The sequence below is a fragment of the Oncorhynchus nerka genome, linkage group LG25 (assembly GCF_034236695.1).
Source record: "Oncorhynchus nerka isolate Pitt River linkage group LG25, Oner_Uvic_2.0, whole genome shotgun sequence".
In the NCBI taxonomy this organism is placed as follows: Eukaryota; Metazoa; Chordata; class Actinopteri; order Salmoniformes; family Salmonidae; genus Oncorhynchus; species Oncorhynchus nerka.
Genome location: NC_088420.1, coordinates 27,263,171 through 27,277,834, shown reverse-complemented (window position 1 = coordinate 27,277,834; position 14,664 = coordinate 27,263,171). Strand labels below are relative to the sequence as shown.

Here is a 14,664-nt window from a genome sequence, read left to right as displayed (position 1 = left end):
AAAAGGTGACTATGATTTTGTGTTGTACTTTGTCAATTGAAAATGTGCTTAGAGTTTTGAAACCACTGCCTTTTTGATGATCTGTTGTGAATTTTGTACTAAGAGTTATGAACAGATGGGGTGAGGTTTAGAGGGAGGGAGAGATGTAGATGGGAGAGAGCTCTCATTATGTACTCTAGAACAAAGTATTTCATCTGAGTGAGGGAGCGGATTTCCTCTGGAGACAAACACCATCTGCTGGGATATTTAGAGAGAGAGGGCGGAGAGGGGGCGCAGGGAGAGGAGGAGGGGGATAACAGGGAGAAGTGGAAGGGGGAGAGTAAGATAGGGCACAAGGAGAGGATGCAGGGACAGAAGGGGAGAGAGAGAGGGGTGCAGAGAGAGAGGGCGCAGGGAGAGGAGGGAGGGAGAGAGAGAGGGGGAGAAGGGCGCAGGTAGAGAGAGGGCACAGGGAGAGGGAGAGAGAGGGGGAGGGCACAGGTAGAGAGAGAGGGGGAGAAGGGTGCAGGTAGAGAGAGGGCACAGGGAGGAGAGAGAGAGGGGGGGGAGGGCACAGGTAGAGAGAGAGGGGGAGAGGGCGCAGGTAGAGAGAGGGCACAGGTAGAGAGAGAGAGAGGGGGGGGGCACAGGAGAGAGAGAGAGAGAGAGAGAGAGCGGAGGGCACAGGTAGAGAGGGCACAGAGAGAGAGAGAGAGAGAGAGAGGCGGCGGGCACAGGTAGAGAGAGGGGGGTGGCACAGGTAGAGAGAGGGGGGTGGCACAGGTAGAGAGAGAGGGGGAGAGCAGAGAAAGAGAGTACAGAGATTTGGCCGTCAGACGCCCACTCCATTGACCTACACACATCAGACTGTGGGCAGGTCAATAATTAGCAGCATTGAGCTCTGTGTATGTCTGTCTGCACATGATCCTTATATTCACACACTTGAACGAATGCACACACACAAAAACACAGTGTGAGTGAGTGAAAGCATTCGGTAGGTATACAATGTATATTGAACAAAAATATAACCGCAACATGTAAAGTGTTGATGCTATGTTTCATGAGCTGTAATAAAATGCAATGTGTTTACATCCCTGTTAGTGAGCATTTCTCCTTTGCCAAGATAATCCATCCACCTGACTGGTGTGGCATATCAAGAAGCTGATTAAACAGCATCAAATCAAATTTATTTATATAGCCCTTCGTACATCAGCTGATATCTCAAAGTGCTGTACAGAAACCCAGCCTAAAACCCCAAACAGCAAGCAATGCAGGTGTAGAAGCACGGTGGCTAGGAAAAACTCCCTGGAAAGGCCAAAACCTAGGAAGAAACCTAGAGAGGAACCAGGCTATGAGGGGTGGCCAGTCCTCTTTCGGCTGTGCCGGGTGGAGATTATAACAGAACATGGCCAAGATGTTCAAATGTTCATAAATGAGCAGCATGGTCAAATAATAATAATCACAGGCAGAACAGTTGAAACTGGAGCAGCAGCACAGCCAGGTGGACTGGGGACAGCAAGGAGTCCTCATGCCAGGTAGTCCTGAGGCATGGTCCTAGGGCTCAGGTCCTCGGAGAGAGAGAGCGAGAGAGAGAACGAAAGAGAGAAAGAGAATTAGAGAGAGCATACTTAAATTCACACAGGACACCGGATAAGACAGGAGACATACTCCAGATATAAAAGACTGACCCTAGCCCCCGACACATAAACTACTGCAGCATAAATACTGGAGGCTGAGACAGGAGGGGTCAGGAGACACTGTGGCCCCGTCCGACGATACCCACGGACAGGGCCAAACAGGCAGGATATAACCCCACCCACTTTGCCAAAGCACAGCCCCCACACCACTAGAGGGATATCTTCAACCACCAACTTACCATCCTGAGACAAGGCCAAGTATAGCCCACAAAGATCTCCGCCACGGCACAACCCAAGGGGGGGCGCCAACCCAGACAGGAAGATCACATCAGTGACTCAACCCTCTCAAGTGACGCACCCCTCCTAGGGACGTCATGAAATCATCATTACACGGGTGCACCTTGTGCTGGGGACAATAAATGGCCACTAAAATTTCAAACAATAGGCCACAGATCCCTCAAGGTTTGAGGGAGTGTGTAATTGGCATGCTGACTGCAGGAATGTCCACCAGAGCTGTTTCCAGATATTGTAATGTTTATTTCTTTACCATAAGCCGCCTCCAACGTCATTTTAGAGAATTTGGCAATACGTCCAACCGGCCTCACAGACCACGTTTAACCACGCCAGCCCAGGACCTCCACATCCGGCTTCTTCACCTGCGGGATCAACTGAGACCAGTCACAGCTGATGAAACTATGGGTTTGCACAACTGAAGAATTTCTGCATAAACTGTCAGAAACCGTCTCAGGGAAGCTCATCTGTGTGCTCTTCATCCTCAACAGGGTCTTGACCTGATTGTACTTCGGCATTGTAACCAACTTCATTGGGCAAATTCTCACCTTCGATGACCACTAGTATGCTGGAGAAGTTTGCTCTTCACGGATGAATCCCGGTTTCAACTGTACTGGGCAGAAGGCAGACAGCGAGTATGGCGTTGTGTGGGTGAGCGTTGTGTGGGTGAGTGGTGTGCCACCATGAGTGCCCCATGGTGGCGGTGGGGTTATGGTATGGGCAGGAATAAGCTATGGGCAACAAACACAGTTGCATTTTATTGATGGCAATTTGAATGCAACGAGGTACCGTGATGAGATCCTGAAGCCCATTGTCATGCCATTCATTCACCTCATGCTGCTGTTTATCCCGCACACTTGTCACCATCGTCTCGCGTACCTGCGCCTCATGACACTCACCTGCACTCCATCACCTCCTTGATTATCGTCCCTATATCTGTCACTTCCCTTGGTTCTTTCCTCAGGCGTTATTGACTCTGTTTTCATGTTGGTGCGTTGTTTGTGTTACGTGTTTATTGTTTTATTTATTTATTTACATTGACTGATTTTATTATAGGAACTGTAACTCAGTAAAATCTTTGAAATTGTAGCATGTTGCATTTATATATTTTGTTCAGTGTATATAGAGAGAGATCACAGAGACAGAACAGGAGAATAACCACTGGGATTCCACATGGGTAAAATCTATCCTCATACAGGGCTTTCTCACATACATTTTACTTTTATTTAACTAGGCAAGTCGGTTAAGAACAAATTCCTATTTACAATGACGGCCTAGGAACAGTGGGTTAACTGCCTTGTTCAGGGGCAGAACAACAGATATTTACCTTGTCAGCTCAGGGATTCAATCTTGCAACCTTTCGGTTACTAGTCCAACTCTCTAACCACTAGGCTACCTGCCGCCCCACATCATTAACTGAACCTTGAAGCGATACTTCCCCAGAGTCAGTGGATAGCATTGTTATGTCTCTATGTCCAGTATGACAGAAGTTATAAGTAGTTCTGCGAGCCATTGCTAACTAGCGCTAGCTCAATGACTGGAAGTCTATGGGTATCTGCTAGCATGCTAAAACAGAATGTCAGTCAGTAAGAGCATAGCCAGAGCCGGATATATAGAAGGCTCTGGGCAGGGCCATAGGAACACAGAGTGTCAGTGTGGGTGAGAGGTTGGCTCTCTCTGTCTCATAGGGCCACTCACAGTGTGGGTGAGAGGTTGGCTCTCTCTGTCTCATAGGGCCACTCACAGTGTGGGTGAGAGGTTAGCTCTCTCTGTCTCATAGGGCCACTCACAGTGTGGGTGAGAGGTTGGCTCTCAGTCTCATAGGGCCACTCACAGTGTGGGTGAGAGGTTGGCTCTCTCTGTCTCATAGGGCCACTCACAGTGTGGGTGAGAGGTTGGCTCTCTCTGTCTCATAGGGCCACTCGCAGTGTGGGTGAGAGGTTGGCTCTCTCTGTCTCATAGGGCCACTCACAGTGTGGGTGAGAGGTTGGCTCTCTCTGTCTCATAGGGCCACTCACAGTGTGGGTGAGAGGTTGGCTCTCTCTGTCTCATAGGGCCACTCACAGTGTGGGTGAGAGGTTGGCTCTCTGTCTCATAGGGCCACTCACAGTGTGGGTGAGAGGTTGGCTCTCTCTGTCTCATAGGGCCACTCACAGTGTGGGTGAGAGGTTAGCTCTCTCTGTCTCATAGGGCCACTCACAGTGTGGGTGAGAGGTTGGCTCTCAGTCTCATAGGGCCACTCACAGTGTGGGTGAGAGGTTGGCTCTCTCTGTCTCATAGGGCCACTCACAGTGTGGGTGAGAGGTTGGCTCTCTGTCTCATAGGGCCACTCACAGTGTGGGTGAGAGGTTGGCTCTCTGTCTCATAGGGCCACTCACAGTGTGGGTGAGAGGTTGGCTCTCTCTGTCTCATAGGGCCACTCACAGTGTGGGTGAGAGTTTGGCTCTCTCTGTCTCATAGGGCCACTCACAGTGTGGGTGAGAGGTTGGCTCTCTCTGTCTCATAGGGCCACTCACAGTGTGGGTGAGAGGTTGGCTCTCTCTGTCTCATAGGGCCACTCACAGTGTGGGTGAGAGGTTGGCTCTCTCTGTCTCATAGGGCCACTCACAGTGTGGGTGAGAGGTTGGCTCTCTCTGTCTCATAGGGCCACTCACAGTGTGGGTGAGAGGTTGGCTCTCTGTCTCATAGGGCCACTCACAGTGTGGGTGAGAGGTTGGCTCTCTCTGTCTCATAGGGCCACTCACAGTGTGGGTGAGAGGTTGGCTCTCTGTCTCATAGGGCCACTCACAGTGTGGGTGAGAGGTTGGCTCTCTCTGTCTCATAGGGCCACTCACAGTGTGTGTGAGAGGTTTGCCCGGAGTGTCTCAAGGCCTGTGTGTTTGCTCCAGGCTCCAGACCCTGCCAATGACACACTGACTGGGGGAGGGAGAGTTACATACTGTATGTACTCACCAGCTGTCTGGGACAAAGGCCTGGATCTGTAAACAACATCATTCATTTCAGCCACTGGAACCAGACTACTGAGGGACAGTTATACTGTAGATGTTTGTTGGTTGGTTTGTTCCAGTGATTATTAGGGCAAGGAGTCCTGAACAAACAAATATCTGGGCCCTAGTGATCAAATAGTATGTGTGTGCATACTCACATTACGAAGTTTGACAATGTGTTTATGTATCTATGGTGACTGTATGCATGGTGTTTGTGTTCCAGATATTTGGTCACTGGGGGTGATCCTCTTCATGCTGGTGTGTGGACAGCCGCCATTCCAGGAGACCAATGACAGTGAGACGCTCACCATGATTATGGACTGTCGCTACACCGTCCCCACCCATGTCTCCGCAGACTGTAAAGAGTGAGTAGCATCACTCTCTTCTTTGGGCCTCCAGCTCTCACACACACCATGCAGTAACCTCAACACGGTGTCACACAATGCAGTTTAAATATGTCATATGGTTTTTATAATTCTCTCAGATGCACTAGAAATAGACTGTGGTTATGCAACAGTGATACATACAGACACATAATAACAACGATGCCAGTTGTCGGCTCTCTGTGTGTTTCTGAATGCCTGGCCCTAACCTGCCCTATCCCAGTCAGCCCCAGCCAACCTTTATTTTGACAAGGAGTCAGTGCTGAGACCACGGTCTGTTTTCCAGATGAGCCCTGTATAGCACCACAATACACATCAAACTACACATTCATATGCACAATAAAATACACGTTATTATACACAACAATACATGAAGAGCAAAACAATCCTAAAAAACGGACACATTCGTCAGTAAAAAGGACCCCTGACAAACGGCTGAAATGCCCTAGAGGCACCAGTTGTATTGTTGATCATTCCACAAGTAAGGTGCAAGAAAATGAAAGGTTGATTTACCTAACTCTCTAGACACCAGCGGGCTTGATCATCTGTCATTTGAAATCTTAACAGGGATGTTAGGCAAGGCAGACGTTTGTGGAGCGTATTGATGTGATCTGCATGACTTCAAAGAGGTGGGTGAGATTTTATTAAACCCATGTCTCCTATCGCCCAAACTCCGAACCTCACGCCTGACTGAGAACCTCGTGCAAACAGCCTTCTGGACACAGTCTACCCTGTGCTCTTTGGCTGTTTTTGTCAGAGGGCGCAAGCCAATCACTGAATAGGGAATACAATATTGAAAGTTGATTTGAGGTGGCCAGCCAACCAGTGGGTAGAATAAAGAGATGGCTGAAAGGAAAGTTTATCTCAGGATTTCCAAAAATGATGAGAGTTCTAGGAAACTGAGAGTTGCTGAGTGAGTTGGTTCAGATCCGTGCTGTATTGGACTGCCACTTGTCTGTAATTCATTGCGTGGTTAGGATCAATCCCTGGATACCTAGTCACTCCATTCTACATCTCACCCCAGATCTCACCCCAGCTCTGGTATCTATTAAAGTTCAATCTGAACATAACTGTCTTTGTGTTAAAAGGGGATGAATTAGCTAAGCCCCTTGGTACCAATGCTATTTGTGTTTGAGACTCAAGAACACCCCTGCGGCCACTGAACCGCAGTCCAGACCTCCCAGACCTTGTGGTTCTGAGTCAGATGAATGAGCCTCAGACATCTAACTGACTGGCTCAGGAACAGTTTCAAACATAAAACCTGGGTCATATGACCAAGGCCCTGATGAAAGCTATTTTCATGGGAAGATGATTCCTTGCAAAACAGAACAGTCCTGTGGGCACAATCAACAGAGCGAAAGCAGACCTCTCTCCACCCACCCACCCTCCATCTCTCTCTCCCTCTCTCTCCTACAATCTCTCTCTCACTATCTCCCTCTCACTCCCCTCTCTCTTTCTCTCTCTCTCCTGATATCTCTCTCTCCCCCCTGTTGCTCTCTCTCACCCTCTCTCTCTCCCTCTCTCCTGCTCTCTCCCCTCTGTTGCTCTCTTTCTCCTGCTATCTCTCTCTCCCTCTATCTCTCTTTCTCCTGCTATCTCTCTCTCCCCTCTGTTGCTCTCTTTCTCCTGCTATCTCTCTTTCTCCTGCTATCTCTCTCTCTCCTGCTATCTCTCTCTTTCTCTTGTGCTGTCCCTCTGTTGCTCTTTTTCTCTCTCTCTCTCCCTACCTACTCTTACTTTGTATTAAGTGCTTTACTTTACTGCGTAGTAGTGTTGTGAGATGTGCATGGGTCAGTTAGGAAGACAGTGTGTAAATCATTCGTTTGTATTAATATTTCAGTAGTATGAGTAGGATATACCAAACAACAAGAGCATTATTGGAGGTTCAGAGAAGTATGGGTACTTGCACAGTGTAAATGGACATAAGGGAAAATAGGGCATTATTAAAGGAGGATAGAGCCTTTAGGCTGAATGGTGATCCTGGTCTTGCATGGTTAAACCACTTAAAGGCGTGTGCAAACATACACACACACACACACACACAATTGTTTTTCTATCCTCGTGGAGACCTAAAATTGATTTCCATTCAAAATTATATTTTCCCTAACCCCTAACCCTAACCTTAACCCTAAACCTAACCTTAACCCTAAACATAACCCCTTACCCTAACCTTAACCCTAAACCTAAACTTAACCCTAAACATAACCCCTTACCCTAACCCTAATTCCAACACTAACCCTAATTGTAACCCCTAAACTCAAAATAACATATTCCATGGCCCCACGAGGGAGATATTTCCTTGTTTTACTATCCCTGTGGGGACTTTTGGAGATTTTAGGGCCCCACGAGGATAAAAGAGCAAGATGACACACACACACACACACACACGCCTACCAGTGAGACGGAGGGAGCAGTGGCATCCCCTGGTGGTCATTCACAGGAACTTGTTCCTCTACACCAGACTAGAGCCAGCTCTCAGCCTCACTGCAGTGCATTAAAACAGTCACAATAACAAATAGATTAGTCTGATGCAGACTTTGCATACCTCTCTGCACACACACACACACAGACATATAGAGAGGAATACAAAGTCCCCATCCTGCGTCAGAGCCTGCATGATGATGCACAGAGTCAGGCTGTGCCATGCCTCTCAGCCATGCCTTTCATCAAATTACCTGCCCTGCATGGATGCACCTAAAGACTGTCTGATGTCTGCAGGCGCTCATGAATATTGATGATGAAATAGATTGACAGTTTGATCTCATTCACTCTCGTATCGCAGATAAATGGGGTTATGTGCTTTGACTGTCAATAACTGAATCAGTATGCATGAGAACTTCACTCGTGTACCGGTGTTACAAACAAGAGGCCACAGAGGTATATATAGTATCTGATCTATGGAAGGTGAATTCTCAACTGTGTCTCTCTCTCTCTTTCTATCTGTCTCTCTCTCTCTTTCTTCCAGTTTGATCTCCCGTATGCTGCAGAGGGACCCGTCTAGTCGTGCCTCCCTGGAGAAGATCGAGAACCATCCCTGGCTGCAGGGGGTCAACCCCTCCCCCACAGGGCACAGTGCCGCCCCCCTCACCTCCCACCGCAGCCTGTCCCAGGAGGAACACGAGATCATCCTCCATGCCATGACCAGCGGCAACATCTCTGACCGCGATGCCATCCAACAGTGAGGACTTCCCTATATCTTCCTCTTCTCCCCATATTCTCCTATTCTCTCAATCCTCTTCCTTTGTACTCTACCTCAGATCTGAACGCTTTTCAAGCAAGATAACTTGGTGAAATGCATTTGTGGATGCAGTTCTGAAATGTGGTTGTTTTAAAATATTCTATTCTAAATTTAAACAAAATTGTGTGTCATTGTGGTACACCCAGGGCTCTAGAAGCGGATCAATACAACCACATCACAGCCACGTATTACCTGCTGGGGGAGCGCATCCTGAGAGACAAGCAGGAGCAGCCCAGCGAGATCCCGAAAGTCGACAGTTCGTGGGCCGAACCATCACAACTCCAGTAAGACTCAGCATTCATTTAGTACAGTCAGTCACAATGATTCACCATCAGTGCAACTCCAGTAAGACTCAGCATTCATTTAGTACAGTCAGTCACAATGATTCACAAAGGCACACAGTGCAGTCAGTCAGTCAGTCACAATGATTCACAAAGGCACACAGTGCAGTCAGTCAGTCATAGTAAAAATGCAACTAGCTGATCATGAACTCTACTAATTTCTAATATATCTTTCTCTTCTGCAGGAGGCCGCGGTCTGAGCCTCTGGATCTGGAGCAGAGGGGGCTCCATGGCCTGCTGGCTGGCTGTCCCCGCCGAGGGGTGTCTGATGCTGTGGACTTCCTGACCCACAGGCCCCTGCTGCTTCAGCCACAGCCAAGTCGCACAGAGAGCCCCTTCCCTGAGTACAGCACAGAGCCCTACCTGGGGCTCACCCTGCGCCCTTCACCCCCTGACGAACCTCCACAGATCAAGAGCCTGGGAGCCCTGCAGCTCATCTGTGAAGAGGAAGAGGAGGAGGAAGATGAGGCGGAAGAGACAGGCAAACCACATGTTGGACTTCATAATATTCAAACACTGCCTCATATAATAGGCTTGGTATCAACCTCTGTGTCTACAGAACAGTCTAGTCCCATGCTCACAGCTCCAGAGGCTCCACAGAGCCCAGTCAGAGTAGTCCTAGCTCAGGGAGAGGAAACAGGCCTGTTAGCCACCTCAGTGGAGGAGGCACTGGAGACAGAGAGGGGGGAGTGGGACAGGGAGCTGCAGGCCAGGGTTTCTAGCCACAGCAGAGAGATGGAGCCTGACCAGCTGGCAGCCATACAGGAACAAGAACAGGGTACGATGGAGTCAGGGGAGAAGCCCATGGAGGAAGGAGACATGTCATGTGACCAGGTGGCAGCCATACAGGAACAAGAACAGGGTACGATGGAGTCAGGGGAGAAGCCCATGGAGGAAGGAGACATGTCATGTGACCAGCTGGCAGCCATACAGGAACAAGAACAGGGTACGATGGAGTCAGGGGAGAAGCCCATGGAGGAAGGAGACATGTCATGTGACCAACTGAGGCTAGGTAGTCATTTGACTTCAGACCAGCCAATCAATAGTAGTTCGATCAGCCCTAAAGCTCACCCTCCATACCTGCATCGCCTCGGGGGGGTGCAGTGTTGTTGTGGGCAACAGGAAACTCCCAGCCCAGACATCATAGAAGGGGAAGATGCTATTCTTAAAAACAACAACACCACAGAGTCCAAGCTTAAGCTCCTGGTGCAGGGTGGGGGGCCCACCCCAGGCGCCTCACCCCGCTTTCTGCCCCATAACCACTGTGTGGACCTGGGCCCCGACGGGGTGGAGACGACCCGCAAGGTGAAAGGGCCTGTTGGGGAGTCTGAAGGGGACACTCCGGAGGAGCTTCAATTAGAGAGATCCCACAATGCACCACAGGGTCGCCTTGGGCCCAGGGAGACGGGGACCGACCCTACGTTCAGACTGGATCCTGGAAAGGGGAAGAACGTGAACCTGAGAGACCGCCTGCTGCAGTTCCCTCTCTGTGAGAAGGCCCTGTCCTTCAACATCCAGCCCACCTCCAAGGAGAAACTCCTGCCCTTCGCCCAGTACAACTGCTGCCATGTACTGTAGGCAGGGCCACCTGTAGATACCCTATACCTCCCACATTACTCACTCTGTCCCCTAGCCAAGGGGTAGGAATGGGCATCACTCCAGACACCCTCACACCAGGCCCAGACCCTGTCACTGTTCCATCTACTTCAACTTCAACACAAAACACTGGTGCAGACAGTAAACCTAAACGGAATTATCATACTGTGACCTCCGACACGTTCCAGCCAATTGTAGTTAGACCTGTGTAGCCCCCACCCTGACCTCTTTATACTTACTGTCTAGTGCTGCTTTCTTTACGAGACAAACACTGGACCTCATTGTGCTGCTATGTACTGGACTATAGAAAATGCTTTTTGTGTGGTCTTCTTAGACTATCACTATATACTGTAGCTTTGAATTGATTGCTATTTTATTTGCCCTTGTATCATAGCTTTTCATTTAGTACTAGCTTATCTAGAACTGAGCCCATTTTAGCATATGGTATGTTGTCACTCTGAGGCCTGCTAGTACAGTGCTATAATTGGAATGTGTAAGATGATGCATGCTGTATAGGTGAAAGCTACACTCCATGCCTCAGGCGCCATCCTTCGTTAGCTCAGCTAGCAGCATGATGGAAGGTGTGATGAGGCTCTAGACAGTGTAGCTGGAAGCAGGGTATCATTTAATGAGGGGGGTTACTTACGTCAATGACATTGTTGGTGCACTAATGTGGGTGGATTGTTGAATCTCAGTGGTACACAGTAGTGCAGAGGAGATGTGTCGGGCAGCGTTGCTCATGGTCACGTGATGAAGTAGCCCCGCTTGCAAACTTCAAAACCAGTGTCTGACCTTGGACCATGGGGGAATTTCCTCTTGGTCTAATGGTCTGGTTGCTCCCTAGGGAGACCCGCGATGATATCCTGTATGTTACATTGGCGCCCAACGTGAGGCGATCTCTCGTGGGGGAGGAGGTCAAAGGGGGGTGAATGTAGTGGACTTGTCAGACTTGGTTGCTCATGGTCACGTGATCAGGGTCTGCGTTGGGACCCGTGGGAGACCATGGTTCATATCACGTGTGTTACAGTAGCAAGGCTTGGGATGTAAACTGAATGTAAGAGCAACACCCAGGGAGAGAAACATTTTTGGACAGAGTTTCATAATGGAGACTTAAAAATATACACTGCTCAAAAAAATAAAGGGAACACTTAAATAACACAATGTAACTCCAAGTCAATCACACTTCTGTGAAATCAAACTGTCCACTTAGGAAGCAACACTGATTGACAATAAATGTCACATGCTGTTGTGCAAATGGAATAGACAACAGGTGGAAATTATAGACAATTAGCGAGACACCCCCAATAAAGGAGCAGTTCTGCAGGTGGGGACCACAGACCACTTCTCAGTTCCTATGCTTCCTGGCTGATGTTTTGGGCACTTTTGAATGCTGGCGGTGCTTTCACTCTAGTGGTAGCATGAGACGGAGTCTACAACCCACACAAGTGGCTCAGGTAGTGCAGCTCATCCAGGATGGCACATCAATGCGACCTGTGGCAAGAAGGTTTGCTGTGTCTGTCAGCGTAGTGTCCAGAGCATGGAGGCGCTACCAGGAGACAGGCCAGTACATCAGGAGATGTGGAGGAGGCCTTAGGAGGGCAACAACCCAGCAGCAGGACCGCTACCTCCGCCTTTGTGCAAGGAGGAGCAGGAGGAGCACTGCCAGAGCCCTGCAAAATGACCTCCAGCAGGCCACAAATGTGCATGTGTCTGCTCAAACGGTTCAGAAACAGACTTCATGAGGGTGGTATGAGGGCCGACGTCCACAGGTGGTGTTTGTGCTTACCGTGCAGGACGTTTGGCATTTGCCAGAGAACACCAAGATTGGCAAATTCGCCACTGGCGCCCTGTGCTCTTCACAGATGAAAGCAGGTTCACACTGAGCACATGTGACAGACGTGACAGAGTCTGGAGACGCTGTGGAGAACGTTCTGCTGCCTGCAAAATCCTCCAGCATGACCGGTTTGGCGGTGGGTCAGTCATGGTGTTGGGTGGCATTTCTTTGGGGGGCCGCACAGCTCTCCATGTGCTCGCCAGAGGTAGCCTGACTGCCATTAGGTACCGAGATGAGATCCTCAGACCCCTTGTGAGACCATATGCTGGTGCGGTTGGCCCTGGGTTCCTCCTAATGCAAGACAATGCTAGACCTCATGTGGCTGGAGTGTGTCAGCAGTTCCTGCAAGAGGAAGGCATTGATGCTATGGACTGGCCCGCCCGTTCCCCAGACCTGAATCCAATTGAGCACATCTGGGACATCATGTCTCGCTCCATCCACCAACGCCACGTTGCACCACAGACTGTCCAGGAGTTGGCGGGTGCTTTAGTCCAGGTCTGGGAGGAGATCCCTCAGGAGACCATCCGCCACCTCATCAGGAGCATGCCCAGGCATTGTAGGGTGGTCATACAGGCACGTGGAGGCCACACACACACTACTGAGCCTCATTTTGACTTGTTTTAAGGACATTACATCAAAGTTGGATCAGCCTGTAATGTGGTTTTCCACTTTAATTCTGAGTGTGACTCCAAATCCAGACCTCCATGGGTTGATACATTTGATTTCCATTGATATTTTTTGTGTGATTTTGTTGTCAGCACATTCAACTATGTAAAGAAAAAAGTATTTAATAAGAATATTTCATTCATTCAGATCTAGGATGTGTTATTTTAGTGTTCCCTTTATTTTTTTGAGCAGTGTATATATATATATGGTATCAGCTAAGTAAATGCAGGTCTTCCAGCTTATTTGTGTATATGTACTTTATTCTTACAAATGCTATTGAACTCTTTTATCATAACGTATTTTTTGTTGTTGTAGAAGAGAGGTGTGTGATTATAACAATTGTTTTGTGTTGTAAGTTTTGACAGAATTCATCCGGAGTGATCATGAGTCTCATGAGTGCCCATACGGGGGAAAAAAATACATTTCAAATATATGTTTTGATAAATTATTTAGGATACATGTGAAATTTAAAAACAAAATTGGCCAAATAATGCATTTTTATTTATTGAATACACTTTAAATACATTCCGACATAAATTACAGAATATATTTAAAAGGTTTATATCAATGTTTATAAAATGTATATCACAATATATGTTAAGGTCATCAGAAAATGTATTTAATGTATTTTAAAATGCACTCTGAAATACATTAAAGATGTATTTTAGAATATATTTTGACATGTATTTGGAAGTGTTTTGTTAAATATATTCCAACATGCATTTAAATGTATTTGTAAGAAATATATTTTTTTATTAAAATGTATGGCAAACATGGAAAAGAAATGCCAAATCATATTGCAGCAAAATGGTGACTGTCTTAACAATGAAGCTTTAGTAGGCTCTTTGGTATCACATGCAGTTATGTGAGTCTCATTAAGACTGCAGAACTGTCAGTCTACAAGCTCAACATTTAAGCACAGAACACAACATAACACATTAAGTGTCATGTCAATTTGTCACATGAGAGGCTAAAAAGACTTAGCCACACCCCAACAAGCCACACCTCCAAGTCTTCTAATAGGCTGCCACTATTACACAATCTATCTTGTCAAAATGCATTTATTGTACTTGACACATACCAAAAGCACTAACATGAAAATACATGCATTTAAATGACTACAAAAATAACTACAAATATGATACATTATCGGTCAGTGAATGTGCATATGACAAATAAACAAACAAACTTGATGAGAGCATTGCAACCAATGTCCAACGGGCAGAATTTAACGTGTACTGGGTTGTTCCACAAAAATGGTGCCTTTTTGCGTCCCTTTTATGTTAAGTAGAAATTATACACCACTATTGAATTTTGAAAGCCTGTTATATGAATTTAAGTGCCCTTTGATATAGACCACAAGGATAATTCAAAAAATCTGATTTTCAATATGAATAAAGCTTCCAATCCCCCTGTCACAAGGGGATTTATGGCTGATTTAACTAGTAGTTACCAGTTGGAGGGCCATTCAAGTGTGTTTTTCCCAGATTTGGTAAATTCCCAATTGGTTACAAATGCACCATAACACCTCTAACCATCCTCTGTAGAGCTGCTTTAATACCACTAACCATCCTCTGTAGAGCTGCTTTAATACCACTAACCATCTTCTGTAGAGCTGCTTTAACACCACTAACCATCCTCTGTAGAGCTGCTTTAACACCACTAACCATCCTCTGTAGAGCTGCTTTAACACCACTAACCATCCTCTGTAG

At 47.5% G+C, this 14,664-nt stretch overlaps 1 protein-coding gene across 2 annotated transcripts in view; it reads left to right on the top strand.

Moving 5' to 3' along the window:
- The window catches only part of LOC115109298 (SNF-related serine/threonine-protein kinase-like), a 51,130-nt gene extending 36,985 nt beyond the window's left edge, over positions 1-14,145 (top strand). For both annotated transcript variants that reach the window (XM_029634057.2, XM_029634055.2), the window contains exons 3-6: positions 5,118-5,259; positions 8,243-8,455; positions 8,662-8,799; positions 9,042-14,145. In XM_029634057.2, coding sequence (XP_029489917.2) covers positions 5,118-5,259; positions 8,243-8,455; positions 8,662-8,799; positions 9,042-10,434 — 1,886 coding nt within the window. In that variant the 3' untranslated portion in view covers positions 10,435-14,145. The remainder of the gene's footprint in view (positions 1-5,117; positions 5,260-8,242; positions 8,456-8,661; positions 8,800-9,041) is intronic.
- The last annotated feature ends 519 nt before the right edge of the window (positions 14,146-14,664 follow it).